Source organism: Python bivittatus, unplaced genomic scaffold (assembly GCF_059951505.1).
Source record: "Python bivittatus isolate LINGU-HERP-01145 unplaced genomic scaffold, Pbiv_v1 ctg000700_np1212, whole genome shotgun sequence".
Classification (NCBI taxonomy): Eukaryota; Metazoa; Chordata; class Lepidosauria; order Squamata; family Pythonidae; genus Python; species Python bivittatus.
The window spans coordinates 83,129,217-83,143,498 of NW_028277098.1; the positions used below are offsets into that span (position 1 = coordinate 83,129,217).

The 14,282-nt window shown below is 40.7% G+C and overlaps 1 protein-coding gene across 1 annotated transcript; it reads right to left on the bottom strand.

Moving 5' to 3' along the window:
• Positions 1 to 2,688: 2,688 nt before the first annotated feature.
• On the bottom strand, positions 2,689 to 5,441 carry LOC103059468 (P2Y purinoceptor 1-like). Its single transcript, XM_007420842.4, has one exon. It carries the CDS (start codon positions 4,821 to 4,823, stop codon positions 3,732 to 3,734), a length of 1,092 nt encoding a protein of 363 aa, XP_007420904.3. The 5' UTR covers positions 4,824 to 5,441; the 3' UTR covers positions 2,689 to 3,731.
• Positions 5,442 to 14,282: the final 8,841 nt, after the last annotated feature.

Below are 14,282 nucleotides of genomic sequence, written 5' to 3' on the forward strand. Positions count from 1 at the left end.
TCAACCTCAGCAACTTTAAGATGTATGGACTTCAGCTCCCAGAATTCCCCAGCCAGCATGCCGGCTGGGGAATTCTGGGAGTAGCTCCACACATCTTAAAGTTGCTAAGGTTGAGAAACACTGGGCTAGATATTCAGAAAGGTCATTGCATTCAGGCTCCCCTTTTCACACAGCTGATAAGCCCAGCCATTTAGTTCCTTCAATTTTATGTGAGAAATGAAATCTTACAGAAGGCCCTCTTTGCTTGTGTAATTGAAAGAGGAGATCAAAAGTCTCATGCGGAAATATGCTTCAAAATACAAGAAATACCACTCAAAGGAGAATCTTCAATATTTCATCAGGTACCTGGCCATCTATTTTAGAAATCGTAACCACATGGAAGCTGAAAAGTGCTTTGCTTCTTAAGCTTCTGCTGAAAGATGAACATTTAAAATGTTCTTAGTTTTTTTAAAATTCCATTTACTTGTATTAAGGCTGTTTTTTTTTTAAATCTCTGGTTCTTAATTACACATTTGCTTTTATATCTGTATGACCTTGATTACAGAGGAAGTTTATACCCTTCAGTTTCTTTTAGTACAGCTGCACTCTGTTCCTCATTTTCTCTTCTCCTCCCCAGTTCACCCAAACTATTATATTTTGAACTGATACAAGTTATTCCACATTTAAATCATGGGTTATTATTAATGGCAGTCCTTTGCCTTAGTTAAATTTATGTAGAGGTTCACACCAAGATGCTTCAGGGGTCTTTGCAGAGTGTACTCAAAAAAAGTCAGGATGGCCACTGCAATAGTGTATCAGCCTCTGCCTGTTTTTTATGTGTGCCCTGGAGCTTCAATTGCACAAAATCCATAACCAGCAGAGTTTCAGTCACACCATCATGATCGCTGTCTTGACTTTTTTGAGCATACCCTGTGAACACTCCTGTCCTCTTCTTTCCTTTTCAATTTGGCTTTAGACCTCTTGCTTGCAAGATTAGAAATTGTAGTGAGACAGGCAAAGAAGTTGCTGGTGGAGGCAAAGCATACTGTAATAACAAGGAGATACCGAGCCCTCTTTAACCAAAAAACAACAATCCTGAATACTTGGGCTGTAGAATCACGGCTTTTTAATTTTTGTTAAAATTATGCTAACCGACGAAAGAGAAGCATAAATGCATACAACACTGTTAAAGAATGAGTACTTCTAGTCTGGCAGATTTTCTTGCTTTGTACATCCTCATTTATTTGTCACCTCTGAGCAAGAGTCAGGGGTATGGTAAACAAGTCAAGATTGCAGCCATGATGGTGCAATAGAAACTCCGCCTGGATTTTTTGTTTTTAATGTGTTGTAGAGCTTCAACTGGGGAAAACAGAATTCTAGACAAGATGAATGCTTGGTCTGATCCATTGACCAGGGCATTTATGTTCTTGCTTGTTAGCCAGTTGACCAAATATGTCCATTTCTTCCCCAAGTTTCCCCGTGAGTAGGAATCCTGTAATGCTGTGTGGGATCTCAGGCCAGTTGGCTTGTATTCATGTGCATTTGAAGCAAGTCAAATCAAGTCATGTCACTCTCCAAACTGTAAATATTTATTTGGTTGCTACCATTATCTGATAGGAATAGAAGATCTGGTTTCTTTCATGGATGCCCAAGAAAGATCTATTACTTCATACAATCACAGCTTGATGTGATGGATCTTCACCCAGTTTCCAAATATCTAGGGGAAAATAGTTTGGTAAGTATTACTGGTCCAATAAACATTTATCATAGAAATTTCTTCTGAAGTTCTAAGCCGCTGTGGAAGGAAACTTGTAGAGAAAATCAAACATTCATAACTGACTTGAGTGTCTGCAGGAAGATAACTCTTTATCTCTTTCTTTCTCTTTTTTAGATATTTTTTCTAAAGTTGAGGGCCTTACTATTCCTATCACAATGTTATGGAGAAGGTGTAAAGCTATATATAGTCCCTAAATACTTTGCTTATGGCCTCGGAGACCACTGTCACTGAAGATCTGTAGCATGGTTCGCATCATTGGGATGGAGGATGAGGGACAAAGGGGCAAGGAATGAGACTTTTGAGAAGATGGTCATTTTTTTTACATTTGTTTTTACAAAAGAATTGCCCAGTTAGCATGGTCCCAGAATTCTGGGAGTTGAAGTCCATACATCTTAAACTTGCCAAGGTTGAGAAACATTGATCTAGATAAAAATTCTGCCTTTTTATAGCCCAGGTTAATCATTTCCTGATTGAAGTGGATGAAATAGGGCATGCGGCTGCACTGGGTAGGGATTGGATTAGATAATCTTCAGAGTCCTTTCCACCTTACATTCCATGACTCTAAATTCTGTTTTATGATTGGTTATCTAAACTGACTCTCATACTTAAATTTGGATCCCTAGGCTACTCAGCTTTCCTAAAAGAGCAGAAAAAGAGAACAGCCTTTTTATTCTCCCCAGTGAAGAGTTAGATGTAAATCAAATATAATTCTTCTAGTCATGTCAACATAAGTTATTACATTCATTCATTCATTCATTCATTCATTCATTCATTCATTCATTCATTCATTCATATAAATAAATAAATAAATAAATAAATAAATAAAAAAAATTTGTTGGCTGCCCAACAGCTAAAAACATTAAATCAGAAAGTTGTATTCATTAAAAGGAATGACAAGATGGTCACATACTCTTTCTTTTTCTCTCTCTCAAGCAAGTCCATTTTAGGGTTTTTATAAAGATAACACAAAGAATTCTATTCTAGTTTTGTACCTCATATCTTTTCCCCCACCCCCACCCTGGCACACAATTCAAGATGGGATTAAAAAGAAACTGTTAATCACAGAACAAGGTAATGTGTGCTAAAATATTTGTGATTAAAGGAGTGAAAGTGATCTATGCAGAAGTTAGTTCCACCAAATTCAGTGAGGTTTATACCCTGGTAGTGCGTCTAGTATCACAGAGTAACTGGTATAGTCACTTCAGGATATCTACATATGGATGTGTGTATATGAGATATATTAAAAGATAATATCTGTACATTGTGATTTTGGGTGATACCATAATGTAGCCTTTGAAAAACAAGCCCACGCATTTCTAGTTTTTTTATATAAGCCATTTTTATACAGTTTTATATAAGCCATCATATGCCAAAGTTCATCACTCCCAGCCTAAAAGAAAGAGGGAGAGATGTCACAGAAGTTTTGCATAACTTGAACCCATGCAGTTTTAACTGGCTAGCTTCCCCCAGTAAGGAAAAAGAGACATTTCACATTTCATTGAATAGCTATAGCTATACAGATATACATTAATGGCAACTGAATGTATCTTCTGTTTGAGTCTTACGTGGTCTCCCACCTCTACCATAAACACACACAGAGAGAAAGGAGTAATATTACACATAATCCATACATGGTGTTTTCAATCCAGCAACTTTTAAAAATCCCAATCTCTTCAAAAACAAAAGGCCTCCCATAGAAAATACCCATATAATAAATTAATAAGGGTAGCGCTATCCATCAGAGTTTATTATTCAGGGAAATAATAAAACTATAGGCCCATCAAACTTAGTTGTTTACCTTTCATAGCCCTACCCCACTGCATTCTATTCATTCTCACTTTACAGCTTCTGCACATTTGCATAGTGCTTCAAAATTGTTCTCCAAACGCCATTTTCAAATTCTATTAAAAAACGAATACCTGTATCGATCCAAAGACAGGAATGTTGGAAAAAAGAGGAAGGAACATTCATGCATTTATGATATGCCCTTTAAAAAAACCATCTGCAGATCACTAGATAATGTCTCCTCACATTCTTCATCAAACATAGAATTTGATTTACTTTGTTCCAAATGGTATTGGACTTTGCTGTGCCAAACAGTCTTCAGACTCAGTCTAATACTTCTACCAAATGTCCTCAAATGCACCCCCAAATCCTCACGGGCCAGCAGGTATAACAAAGGGTTCAGGACACTATTCAGGCTAGCCAAGACTCGAGTTACTTGGTAAAAGATATAAATGTTCTTTAAAGTCTGATCACAAAATCCCTGATGTTGCCACCTTCGAGACAGCAAGTTAAGGTTCCTAAAGATGTGATAGGGGAGGAAACAGATATAGAAAAGTGCCATTACCACAACCACCAATTTGATGCTCCTCCGCTTGAGGACAGGATCCATGTTTTCATTCTTCCTGAGGACAATGACCACATGACAATAGCATCCAGTGATGACAAAGAAAGGAATGGCAAAGCCAGTCACTGTTAAGATTAGAAAATATAATAGATACTTCTCCAGGTTTTTGTGTCCTGTTGAGTCATGGCACTTCTCACCCTTGAGGTCCATTTTGCTGAAAGTTAAATCAGGAGAAAGCTGAATCATGACCCAGACCCAGACAAAAACACTCAGAGAGACAGAAGAGCCAAGTGTCTGACATCTTCCCATCATCTTCAGTGGATATACGATGCGCAGGTAACGATGAACACTGATGCAGGTCAGAAAGCCAATGCTGGCATAAAGGTTGACATGGAAAAGAAGTCGAGTTAATTTGCACCAGCTTTGGCCAAAGAGCCACACATGTCCCTGGAGGTAGTAGGACACAATGAAGGGCAGTGTAATCACATAAAGCAAGTCTGCAATTGCTAAGTTACACAACAGCACATTGAAGGAATTCCAACCGTTCTTCCGCGAACTTCTGCATAAGCTCCACAAGCCCAGTCCATTCCCCAAAAGGCCCAAGAGGGAAAGAATGAGGTAGAAAGAGGGCAGGAACCATTGGGTGAAATCTGTATTGACTGGGCACAGAACATCAATGTCAGTGGTGGAGTTGCTAGAATTATTAACTTTTTCCATCACGTCTATGATGAACTTTGGAGGGGGCAAGGGAAAGTGGGCAAGTAGGAAGAGGAGGAATTTGCTTGAGTGGGTGCAGGATGGAATCTGATTTCTCAAAGGAAAGCATCAGGAGAGGGAACACATGGAGAAAGAGCAAAGGAAAGTGGGATGTCAACCGTGGGGGGACTTCAGGAAAGCAGACCTGGGAATTAAACCTGGGGGTGGATGGTGGATACAGAAGGGATTTTGCCAGTGGAAAGAAAGTAACGAGGCTTCAGAAGATAGACTTATGGCAGTTTGGAAAGGAGGAAGAGCCACCAGGATTCTCTTTTCTCCGTCGAAAGACTGCAAGGTGGAGGGAGGGAAAGAGATGCAAGAGAACTCCACGGTCGTGGTTCTGATCCCCTTAAGCCCGCCGTCGACCCCGATCTTCTGGACCCCTTAAGCTCCGGAGAGTCGACGCGCGCCGGACTAGCTTGGCGACCTGGGCTCTTCGCGACTGAGGCGCCTGCGAGCCGAGGTTCCAGGCAGGCCGATTAAAGTGCTCGCAGCTGGGTGAAGCTTCGGGGAAGAGCCGAGACCAAAGAAGGAGGGAGGGGACGGGAGAGGAGAAAGGAAGGGCGGGGATCTCCAGAGATTAGATGGAACCGAAAGTGAGTGTGGGACTAATTGCGCTGAAAGAGAAAGAGGAGAGCGAGGGAGGGGCGGGGGTGTGTGTGATAGGACTACCCTTCTGGGCTCCTCCTTTGGACTCGGTGCCCCGGGAAAAAAAACTAGTCGGACTTCAGCACCAGGAGAGGAAAGTGGAAAGATTTCTTCCTCCGCAGTTCCACTAGGCAACCAGCTTATGAGCGCGTCGTCGGCACCGCTGGAAAAAACCTCCCCGCATTTCCCGAAATAGGGAATGAGTGAATGAGTGAATGAATCCCGGGCGAAGTCAGGCCAGGACAGCCGAAGCTTCTTCCCGGCGGGACTGCACCGCGGCGCACTCAGCGCGTCTGGGGGGGAATAATGGGTTAATGATCCCCTTGAACTGGTTTCCGTGGTAAACTTGGAGAACCCGTGTGAAGCCTCTCCTTCGGGTCTGCGCTACTTGACCAGCCCAATGAAGATGGCTTCATTCAGCCAGTAGAGGTTGGAGGCACTCAAGTTCCCCATAGTTTTAAGGACTTTGGACTCCTACTTAGAATCTCTTGTACTTGCATCCATTCTGGAACACAAAATAAAGTTTTCATCATCTTACTGATTGTCAGCAATGGGGATACTTTATGATTCCCTTCCTGGAACACAGTCTAGTTTTCCCACCAAGAGCTGAGGAGTGTCTGCAGAGTAGGGTAAAAATAGTCAAGATGGCAGCTGTGATGGTACAACTGAAGCTCTACCCATTTTTGGGTGGATGATGGGTGTCATTTTGGAGTTGGGCAGCTTCTAAATCTAATGAAATAAACAAATGACCCTTTTTCATCCAACCTATAACTGGAGAATGTGAGAAAATCCAACTATTTTGCAGGTGTGAATCTTTGTAAGTCCCTCAGTGGTTGGGAAATCTTTCCAATTAATTTGTAACTCTGGATCTCCAACTCATTGCCTAATTATTTCCATGGCCTTATCCAAATCTCAAATCAATAAGACCAGTTCAATCTATTTTACTTCTCACCTGGGTCTGCCAACAAGATCTAAAACAAGTTCTGAAAGTTCTGGACTTTGCAAATAGCTTACCAGGGAAATTATGTAAATATTAAACAGCAAGGGGGTAAAATACAAGCAACCTCACACTCTTCTCTGTTGTAACTGCATTTGACAATTGGCCAGCACAATCACACCCGACTCTGACATTGGTGCTTCCTTATAAACTTGACATCAACAGCAGAAGATGATTGTCAGTGGAAGAGTTTTTAAGCTTATCCCATAACTGTGGTCTAGAAACTGAATTAAAGGCAGCTTAGAAATCCACAAAAACTAATACAGTGTTTAGTTAGTGCCACATGAATGAACCTTCTGCTAGAGGTTGCAGAATTACTAGTTTATTGTAGATCTCACTTCCCTAAAACCTGCTTGTCCCCTAAGGTATGTTTTTGGTCCATCAATTCATGCAACTTCCTTGTCTTGCATTTGCTAATTATATTTAAGAGGCTTATGGGCCTATGGTTTGCTGGTATGGTTCTATCTCCTTTCTTGAAGATTGTGACACTACTGCACACACACACACCCCCCCGTATTCTTGGATGTATGCAGTATTATTAATATAGGTAAATAAGGATGAGAGGACTGGGACCCACTCATCTATATTGGCCATGATCAATTCTGCTGATAGAAGTCTCAACTGGGGGCTTTTCCCTGATTTATCTGATTTATCATCTGCTTTACCTCAGTGACTGTTACTCGGGGCCAGTGTGACAAATCTTTAGAATCAATTCTGAGAGCAACCCATGAGAATTAGAACAGCCAAAGAAGGCCCAGAAATGTGAACCCCAAACATCCACAGCTATACAGTTGATTCATCTATGTGGGCTTGCACGGACCTCAGGAAAGAATCTCTCAACCTCACTATTTGCATCAGCAGTAGCCCATTTTAAAACTCAAAAAATAAAAAAAAATAAAACTTTACTAGGGCTTTATTTGTTTCAGAAGTGCTAAAAATAGAATTCGCTTCAAAAACAGATTTTCAGTATAGGGCTGCTTGAGGTCAATACAGGCAAGTAGAGGTTTATGTCAATCATGAGTCTTAGGGCTGGCAAGCATCCCTTCTTGATGAGATGAAGGAAACATTGTACCTAGTATGATTGCTGACCTGGTGACATCTGTACTACGTAGGTTTTGTTGACTTGGTGATGTCACTGATTAAAACATTGATAAGCTTTCACTATAAGTGAACATACATTATAACTGCTAACATCGACATGTCCTTGTAACATCACCAGGAGCTGAATTTGAAGTGAGGAAGGTCTTACTGGGCACACCTTACGCCAGTGTTGTCCAAACTTGGCCACTTTAAGATGAGTGGACTTCAACTCCCAGAATTCCCCAGCCAGCATGGCTGGCTGGGGAATTCTGGGAGTTGAAGTCCACTCATCTTAAAGTGGCCAAGTTTGGGCAACACTGCCTTAGACAGCTTAGCCCTTGCTGTGGTGATGGAGCTAATGGCATAATGTTGAACTATCTGACTCTCTTTCCTGTGCAATGTTTTTGAGGGTTGCTGGGTGTTCTGCAGTATGAGAAACAGAAGGATAAAGCTCTGTCAATCCTGGCCTGGCCAGGAGAAAACATCACTGCAACAGAGGTAACTCTGGGGTTACTAAGTTGTGCCAGTGACACCATAAATAATTTGTGGGAAAAGACCCTTAGTCCAGATCTTCTGCATGTATAAGAAGTACAGGCTTCATTTCCAAGGTTGTACTGCCTTATGGTTGTTTTATGAAATGCAAGGAAACTGCTATCATTTTATATACGAATGTTACCTGATTTATTCATCCATGAAGTGTGCACAAATTTACATTAAAGCCCTCAGTATTTTGGAAACAAGGAACATTTCTTTGGTTTCCAGATAGCCTATGCGTCCTGCATGAGGAAGGAAAACGCATATTCTAAAATAGAGCTAATCAGCTGGTGCATTTGCAAAGGGCTTTGATGATGATAACTGACACCTCATTATCTGCAATTTATAAAGATTCTGATATGACCTAACAGCCACTCTTGTAGTTTGGGAAAAAGAGTAGGTATTTTTGTACAATTGTACTTTAGCAGTATTTGGAAATGTGTCTTCACTAGGGTTGCGATGCACTTTGAATTCAGTCTCAAAAAGGTGCTTTGGAGCATGTGGGAAAGGTATCCAAAGCACATTGTCTGAAATACATGAAAATAGTGCATCTTCCTGGAATCACACAGCAGCTGTGGAGGACAGCCACATGATCCCTGCAAATGACGCAGCTGCCTTAAGGTCCTGCAAACAGGTGATATGCTATGTTCCCTCTAAGGTGTGTGCATGTGCACACTACTCTACACTACTCTACTCTACTCTACTCTACACACTAAGGTGTGTGCATGCACACACTACTCATCAAACTTGTGCACAGGGTAAAAAGGCGAGTGTACAACTTTTTCCCCAGAATAATAATAATGCTCCCTACTGGCAAGGAACCCGTACAAGCTCATCACTTCAGAAAGCCTGGGCTTAACTGCCACACAGAGGGTTATTCAGAACTGCCACAGACTGAGCAGAAGCTTTAGGGAGAAGTGCCCTTTGCTGAGACAGTAGGCAGATGGTCCTTTCCTGGCCTTACAGCCAACCTGCTCGGGATCGGGCCCCCCTAGAAACACATGGGACACAACCACAGAGCCTCCTACAGACAAAGGAGCCAGGTCAAGCCCTGCTCTGTTCTGAGAAGTGGCTCCCGACAGCCCCCTTGGCTTGCCTCCCTCCTCCCTTCAAAAAAAGATGTAATTAAGATCTGTTGAGTTTTGGGCTGTACAAAATCCATGATCATTGTTAACTTTATTTAAAAAATAAAATTTTAAATTAATTATTAAAATTTAAATTAAAAAAGATATATTCAGAGAAGTAGAATGGGGGGAATGAAACAGGGCTATCTAAATGCTTTTTGTATAATGCTTTTCTTTTTCTTTCTTTCTTTCTTTCTTTCTTTCTTTCTTTCTTTCTTTCTTTCTTTCTTTCTTTCTTTCTTTCTTTCATTACAATATCAAATTCCAAAAAGAAAAAGAAAAAGAAAAGAAAATCAATTTTAAATGGTTACAAAATATTTAGTGCAATTATCAGTTATCAGTGATTAGTGAGTTTATATTATAATCTGTAAGTTTGTATGTGTACAGCCAGTTTGGTCTAGTGGTTAAGACATCAGACTAAAAACCGGGAGGCTGTGAGTTCTAGGCCCACTTTAGGCACTAATCCAGCTGGGTGACCTTGGGCCAGTCACTTCTCTCAGCCCTAGGAAGCAGACAATGACAAACCACTTCCAAAAAAATGTTGCCAAGAAAATTGCAGGGGCAGTCGCCAGGAGTAAAAAATGACTTAAAGTCACAACTTTTCAGCATGTTTGTTACATACTAGTATACTTTTTAGTTTCTATACTTTCACCAAGAATATGTAAACATTTAAACATGTTGTATTAAAAATATTTGTAATTTATCTGTATACTCATTGTGGTGCACAAATTTGTACTTGATTTGGGAAAAGTTGCACAAAACAATTTTTTTTCCATACACACCATGTAAGAAGTTAGAGGGAACATTGGAGATATGCTTATGTCCCCACAGGATCCAAAACAGTTTTGGAGATTGAATCTGAACTGGTGCATAGCCCTAATGCACTGCTATTTTAAGGTGCAGCAGTTCTGCTTCCCTTCATTGCAGTGTCCAGAAAATAAGGAAAATGTTGAAGATGAAGAAAGAAAAGGGTGATGTTGTGGTTTATTTGCCACTCTCCCTGTATTTGTCAGTTTCAGTCCCTCACCCAACTTCCAGTGAAAGCAATCACACCCCAGCCCCTGGTCAGTTTCAGTTCTCCCATACAGGACTTATCTTGGTTGCTCAGTCCTGGCAAAATCTATCTTCCTTTGCTCAGGGGCTATTTCTGCCCTAGGATCTCCCCAAATATGCCTTCATTCCACATTATTTTCACTTGGGAAATGCCCAAATGGAATGTACTTGCCAATCAGAAAAATACCATTTGACAGCGGTTTAGAAGAGTATAATACAGTATCTTTATTTTGATCTTTGACTAGCATAAGTTAAAAACAAAGACTATGAGATGAGCAGCTAAAACACAAAGCCAGGCCACGTCTAAAAACTGTGAAGACAGTGATTATACAGTTAAAAGATGGTGAGATAAAAGCTGTGAGATTGCAATAAAATCAAGAACTATAAAAAACCATACAATTAACTAAAATGACAATATCCTCACAGAGAGGGCAAATGAGAGATGATAAGCCTCAACTGTAATGAAGGAATAACCTTGAGGAACAAGAGGAAGAGCCGCAATTAAGACAATAGTCCTATAAAAGAAATCTGGGTCCAGGGCAGAAATGTAATTTGAGAAGGCATCTCAGACATGACACACCCTAGTTCTCATGAAGGGAGAGGGAGGGGGGAGGCACATTCAGACTTGCCAGATTGTGTTATTGTAACTTTATAATAAAAGTAGTATTAGCTTGCATGTCTGGTCTCCAAGTTTGGTCTACTTTGGAGGGCTGACATCAGTTGATTGAAGAAGGTTTCAATTTGTCCCACAATTTGGCTTGAGACATGGAGTCAAATGCAGATTCAAGATCATGGAATCACAGAGTTGGAATGGATTTCAGAGGCCATCTGGTATGAGCCCCTGTTTTGTGCAGGTTCTGCTGAAGCATTTCAGACAGGAGGCTCTCTGGCCTTTGTTGAGAGACATCTAGTGAAAGGGAACATTGATGAGGATTGTGTCATCTCTTTGTACTCAGGAGCCTTTGGACCATGAGGGCAAAAAGTGAGAGGTAGATTAAAGGGAGGTTCTTTACATACCATCTTTATATGTATCTCTCACCTGACCTATTGTTAATAAAATTAATCTTTGTACTTCCCCATCTCCTCCCTCCCTCCTGCCTTCCAAGATGTAGTTTAGATAGAAATGAGGCTTTCCCACTCCATGTACTTCTTAATAAATCAACCTTTTACCTCAAATATTATGAATGTCTGCTAGCACTGATTGTTAACTGGGCTAAGAACACGCTCTGTGTCCAAGACAAAAAGCATTTTTCTTTTTGGATGAGACCTGCTACTTAATTATTCAGTATCCTTTTAGTGCTCTGCATATGCTCAGGAGCGCATCCTCTAACAAGGGTGCTTGCTGAATTTAAATTTCCAGAGGTGGCAGTGAAGCACTGATCAGTCAGCACCAACTTTTTTGAGCTCCTTACTTTTCTGCCTCTTCTGCTGTTTAAGATGTCATCTAGCAGGCTATATTCAATATCTAAATGGGTGGCAGCTGTCAGAGAGAAAAAAAGGGAGGAGAAATCAGAAGCTGCCAGAGGAAATTTGCCTGGCAGAATGGGCAAAAGAAAGAAACACTAATCGTTGGACTTCAACCTCCATCTACATTAAAGAAACACTCCCAGCTGAGCAATTTTTATTACTCAAGGAAGTTGTAAGCAGATCAACTCTCATTTTCTATTTCTAGTAGATTTGAGGTGCTTGAATGGGACTTGAAACAGAATTAGACAAACAATATTAGCTAGAACTCTCTGCTTCTTTCAGAGATAATGTGAGTGGTCTAACTCCCACTCCAGCCTCCCTTCATGCTTCTTCAGCCTATGCCCTCCTCCTAGTCTAATTCACTGATCATGCTTAGAGAAAATAAAACTATGCAGAATCAGGACAGGGAGAGGCTGTTCCTTCATGATGGCTCAACTGAATTTATGGACAAACAATGTCTTCTTACAGCAGCACCTGTCATTTTGGTGTCCAAGTAATTGGCTTCCCTATGTAAGAACTTGGGCTCATTAAAAAGTATATTTGAAGCTTTTGCTCAGAAGTTCAGAGAAAGACATGGAATGTTGCTACTTATCTGACTGACCAGTTTAAGCAACATTCTTCATGAATGAGAGCTAAGCAATTCCAGGCTTCAGACCAGCAGGATGAACTTCTTGTCTCTTGTAAAAGTGTCTTGTAAATTTTGACACCCCACTCTATGGAAACCTAGCCCCCAGTTCTGTTGAACCCCTCTGTCCTGTCTCACTCCCAAATGGATATCCCCACAGAAACACATACAGTCACTTTATTGAAAGCTACCACCAGTTTCAAGCTCTGTAGTAACTGAGGCTGTCCCCAGTTGGGCTTAGGTCCTTCCCAGGTCTCCTGTCTCATCTCCACCTGCTTTAATTGAAGATCCCAAAGCCAAATAAATCAACTGCCGGGGATTATGATTGCCCCCCACTGTTCAACTGCTCTCCAAAGCCACCTCTTCTTCAGTTAGTTTCATACCTCCATGAAGGCTCAGTCAGGTAATCAGTTGAGGTCCCTGATGATTGTGATTTAATTTCCATTCTCTCTTGGAACACTGCTGACTGGAAAGTGAAAAACCTGCACACTAATTTCTTAGATTACATTATTGCTCTTGATATTGTCCTTTCCTAAGAAACCTGGGTTATGGATGATCTATGTATAGCTGGACGTATCCCTTAGGCCATTACCTAGTGTAAAAAACAGGAGACTCTTGGAAGAGTTAAAAGTAGTGGTGTCAACCAAATTCAATATTCCCATGTTTATGTTAGAGATAGGTGCTAACATGGTCCTAGTCTTTCTTTTCCCATTCAATCTTTGCAATATTCTGCATATTAACATATACTTCCATCTACTTTGTAGACAGTCTATGAGATCTCCTTGACAACAATTAATAATTTACTACATTTATACCCAGAAGTTTCAATAGTTATTGCCAGTCATTTGAATGCACTTATTGGGGATAATGATGCCTCCCTATGAGCTCATTTTAAGTAGCTTCTTCTCCCCAAAGAAGGAGCGTATTATTCTCAGATCTGACAAACCCAGGAGAATCATGGTAACATAATAGGTTTGTCATTCTAAGCAGCACTGTCAGGGGAGATTTTAATGGATAATTCACTCTTTGGAGCTCCAAAAGGAGACAGTGTAACTGATTTCATACTGGTTTCACACACCTATGCTTCTCTAATAACTCATTTTTTGAACTTGCCTTGGGCAATCACTTCCCTTTAATTTGCCTGCTGGACTCTAAAGTAACAAGTTCCTGGAAAAAGGACCTTGTACCTTCAGTTCAATCACAAAAGGGCGTGTTTAGAGTGGCAAAGGCCCTCTTTGGTCTCTTGAACTTGGATCTCTCCTTCAATTTCACTCCCAAATCTGCCTAGCAGCCTTCCCTAATAATTAATACATTATCATTCTCTTATCCTTATTCTCTGGGCTCCTCTATCAAGATCACTTCAGAATGTCTTCGTTTCCCCCATGTGAGATCTAAACCCTGGTTTGATAATAACTGTTTCAAAGCAAAAAAAAAAAAAAAAAAAGCATTGTTTTGAATGAATGCTTTTCCATTTAACAGCTCACCAGGCACATTCCAATTAGTTATAGAACAAAAGAAGATCTACAAAATCAAGAGGAAGGAAGCTGTGACAGGAGAGTGGGGAAGCTCAGTTGTAGCTGCTAAACTTAAGAGCCCTTCTTGGTTCTGATGCTCCCTTAATGATAAAGACTCTGGTCCAGTCTGCCAAATATCCACAGAATCTTGGGAGAACTATTTCCAGAGTCTTTTCACAACTGAACAAATGATTCAATAAATGAGGACTGCAGCTTTCTTATTTCTAAGATTCTACAATCTAACCCCCTTTCCTGGTATTAGACCTGATTAATGAGATTCTGCGTGAATCTGGCTTCCCTGGTTATACACTGCTGTTAAAGGTTTGACACATTGTGGGGTTGGGCCTGAGTGGAGCCCATTTCCATATCGTTGGCCTT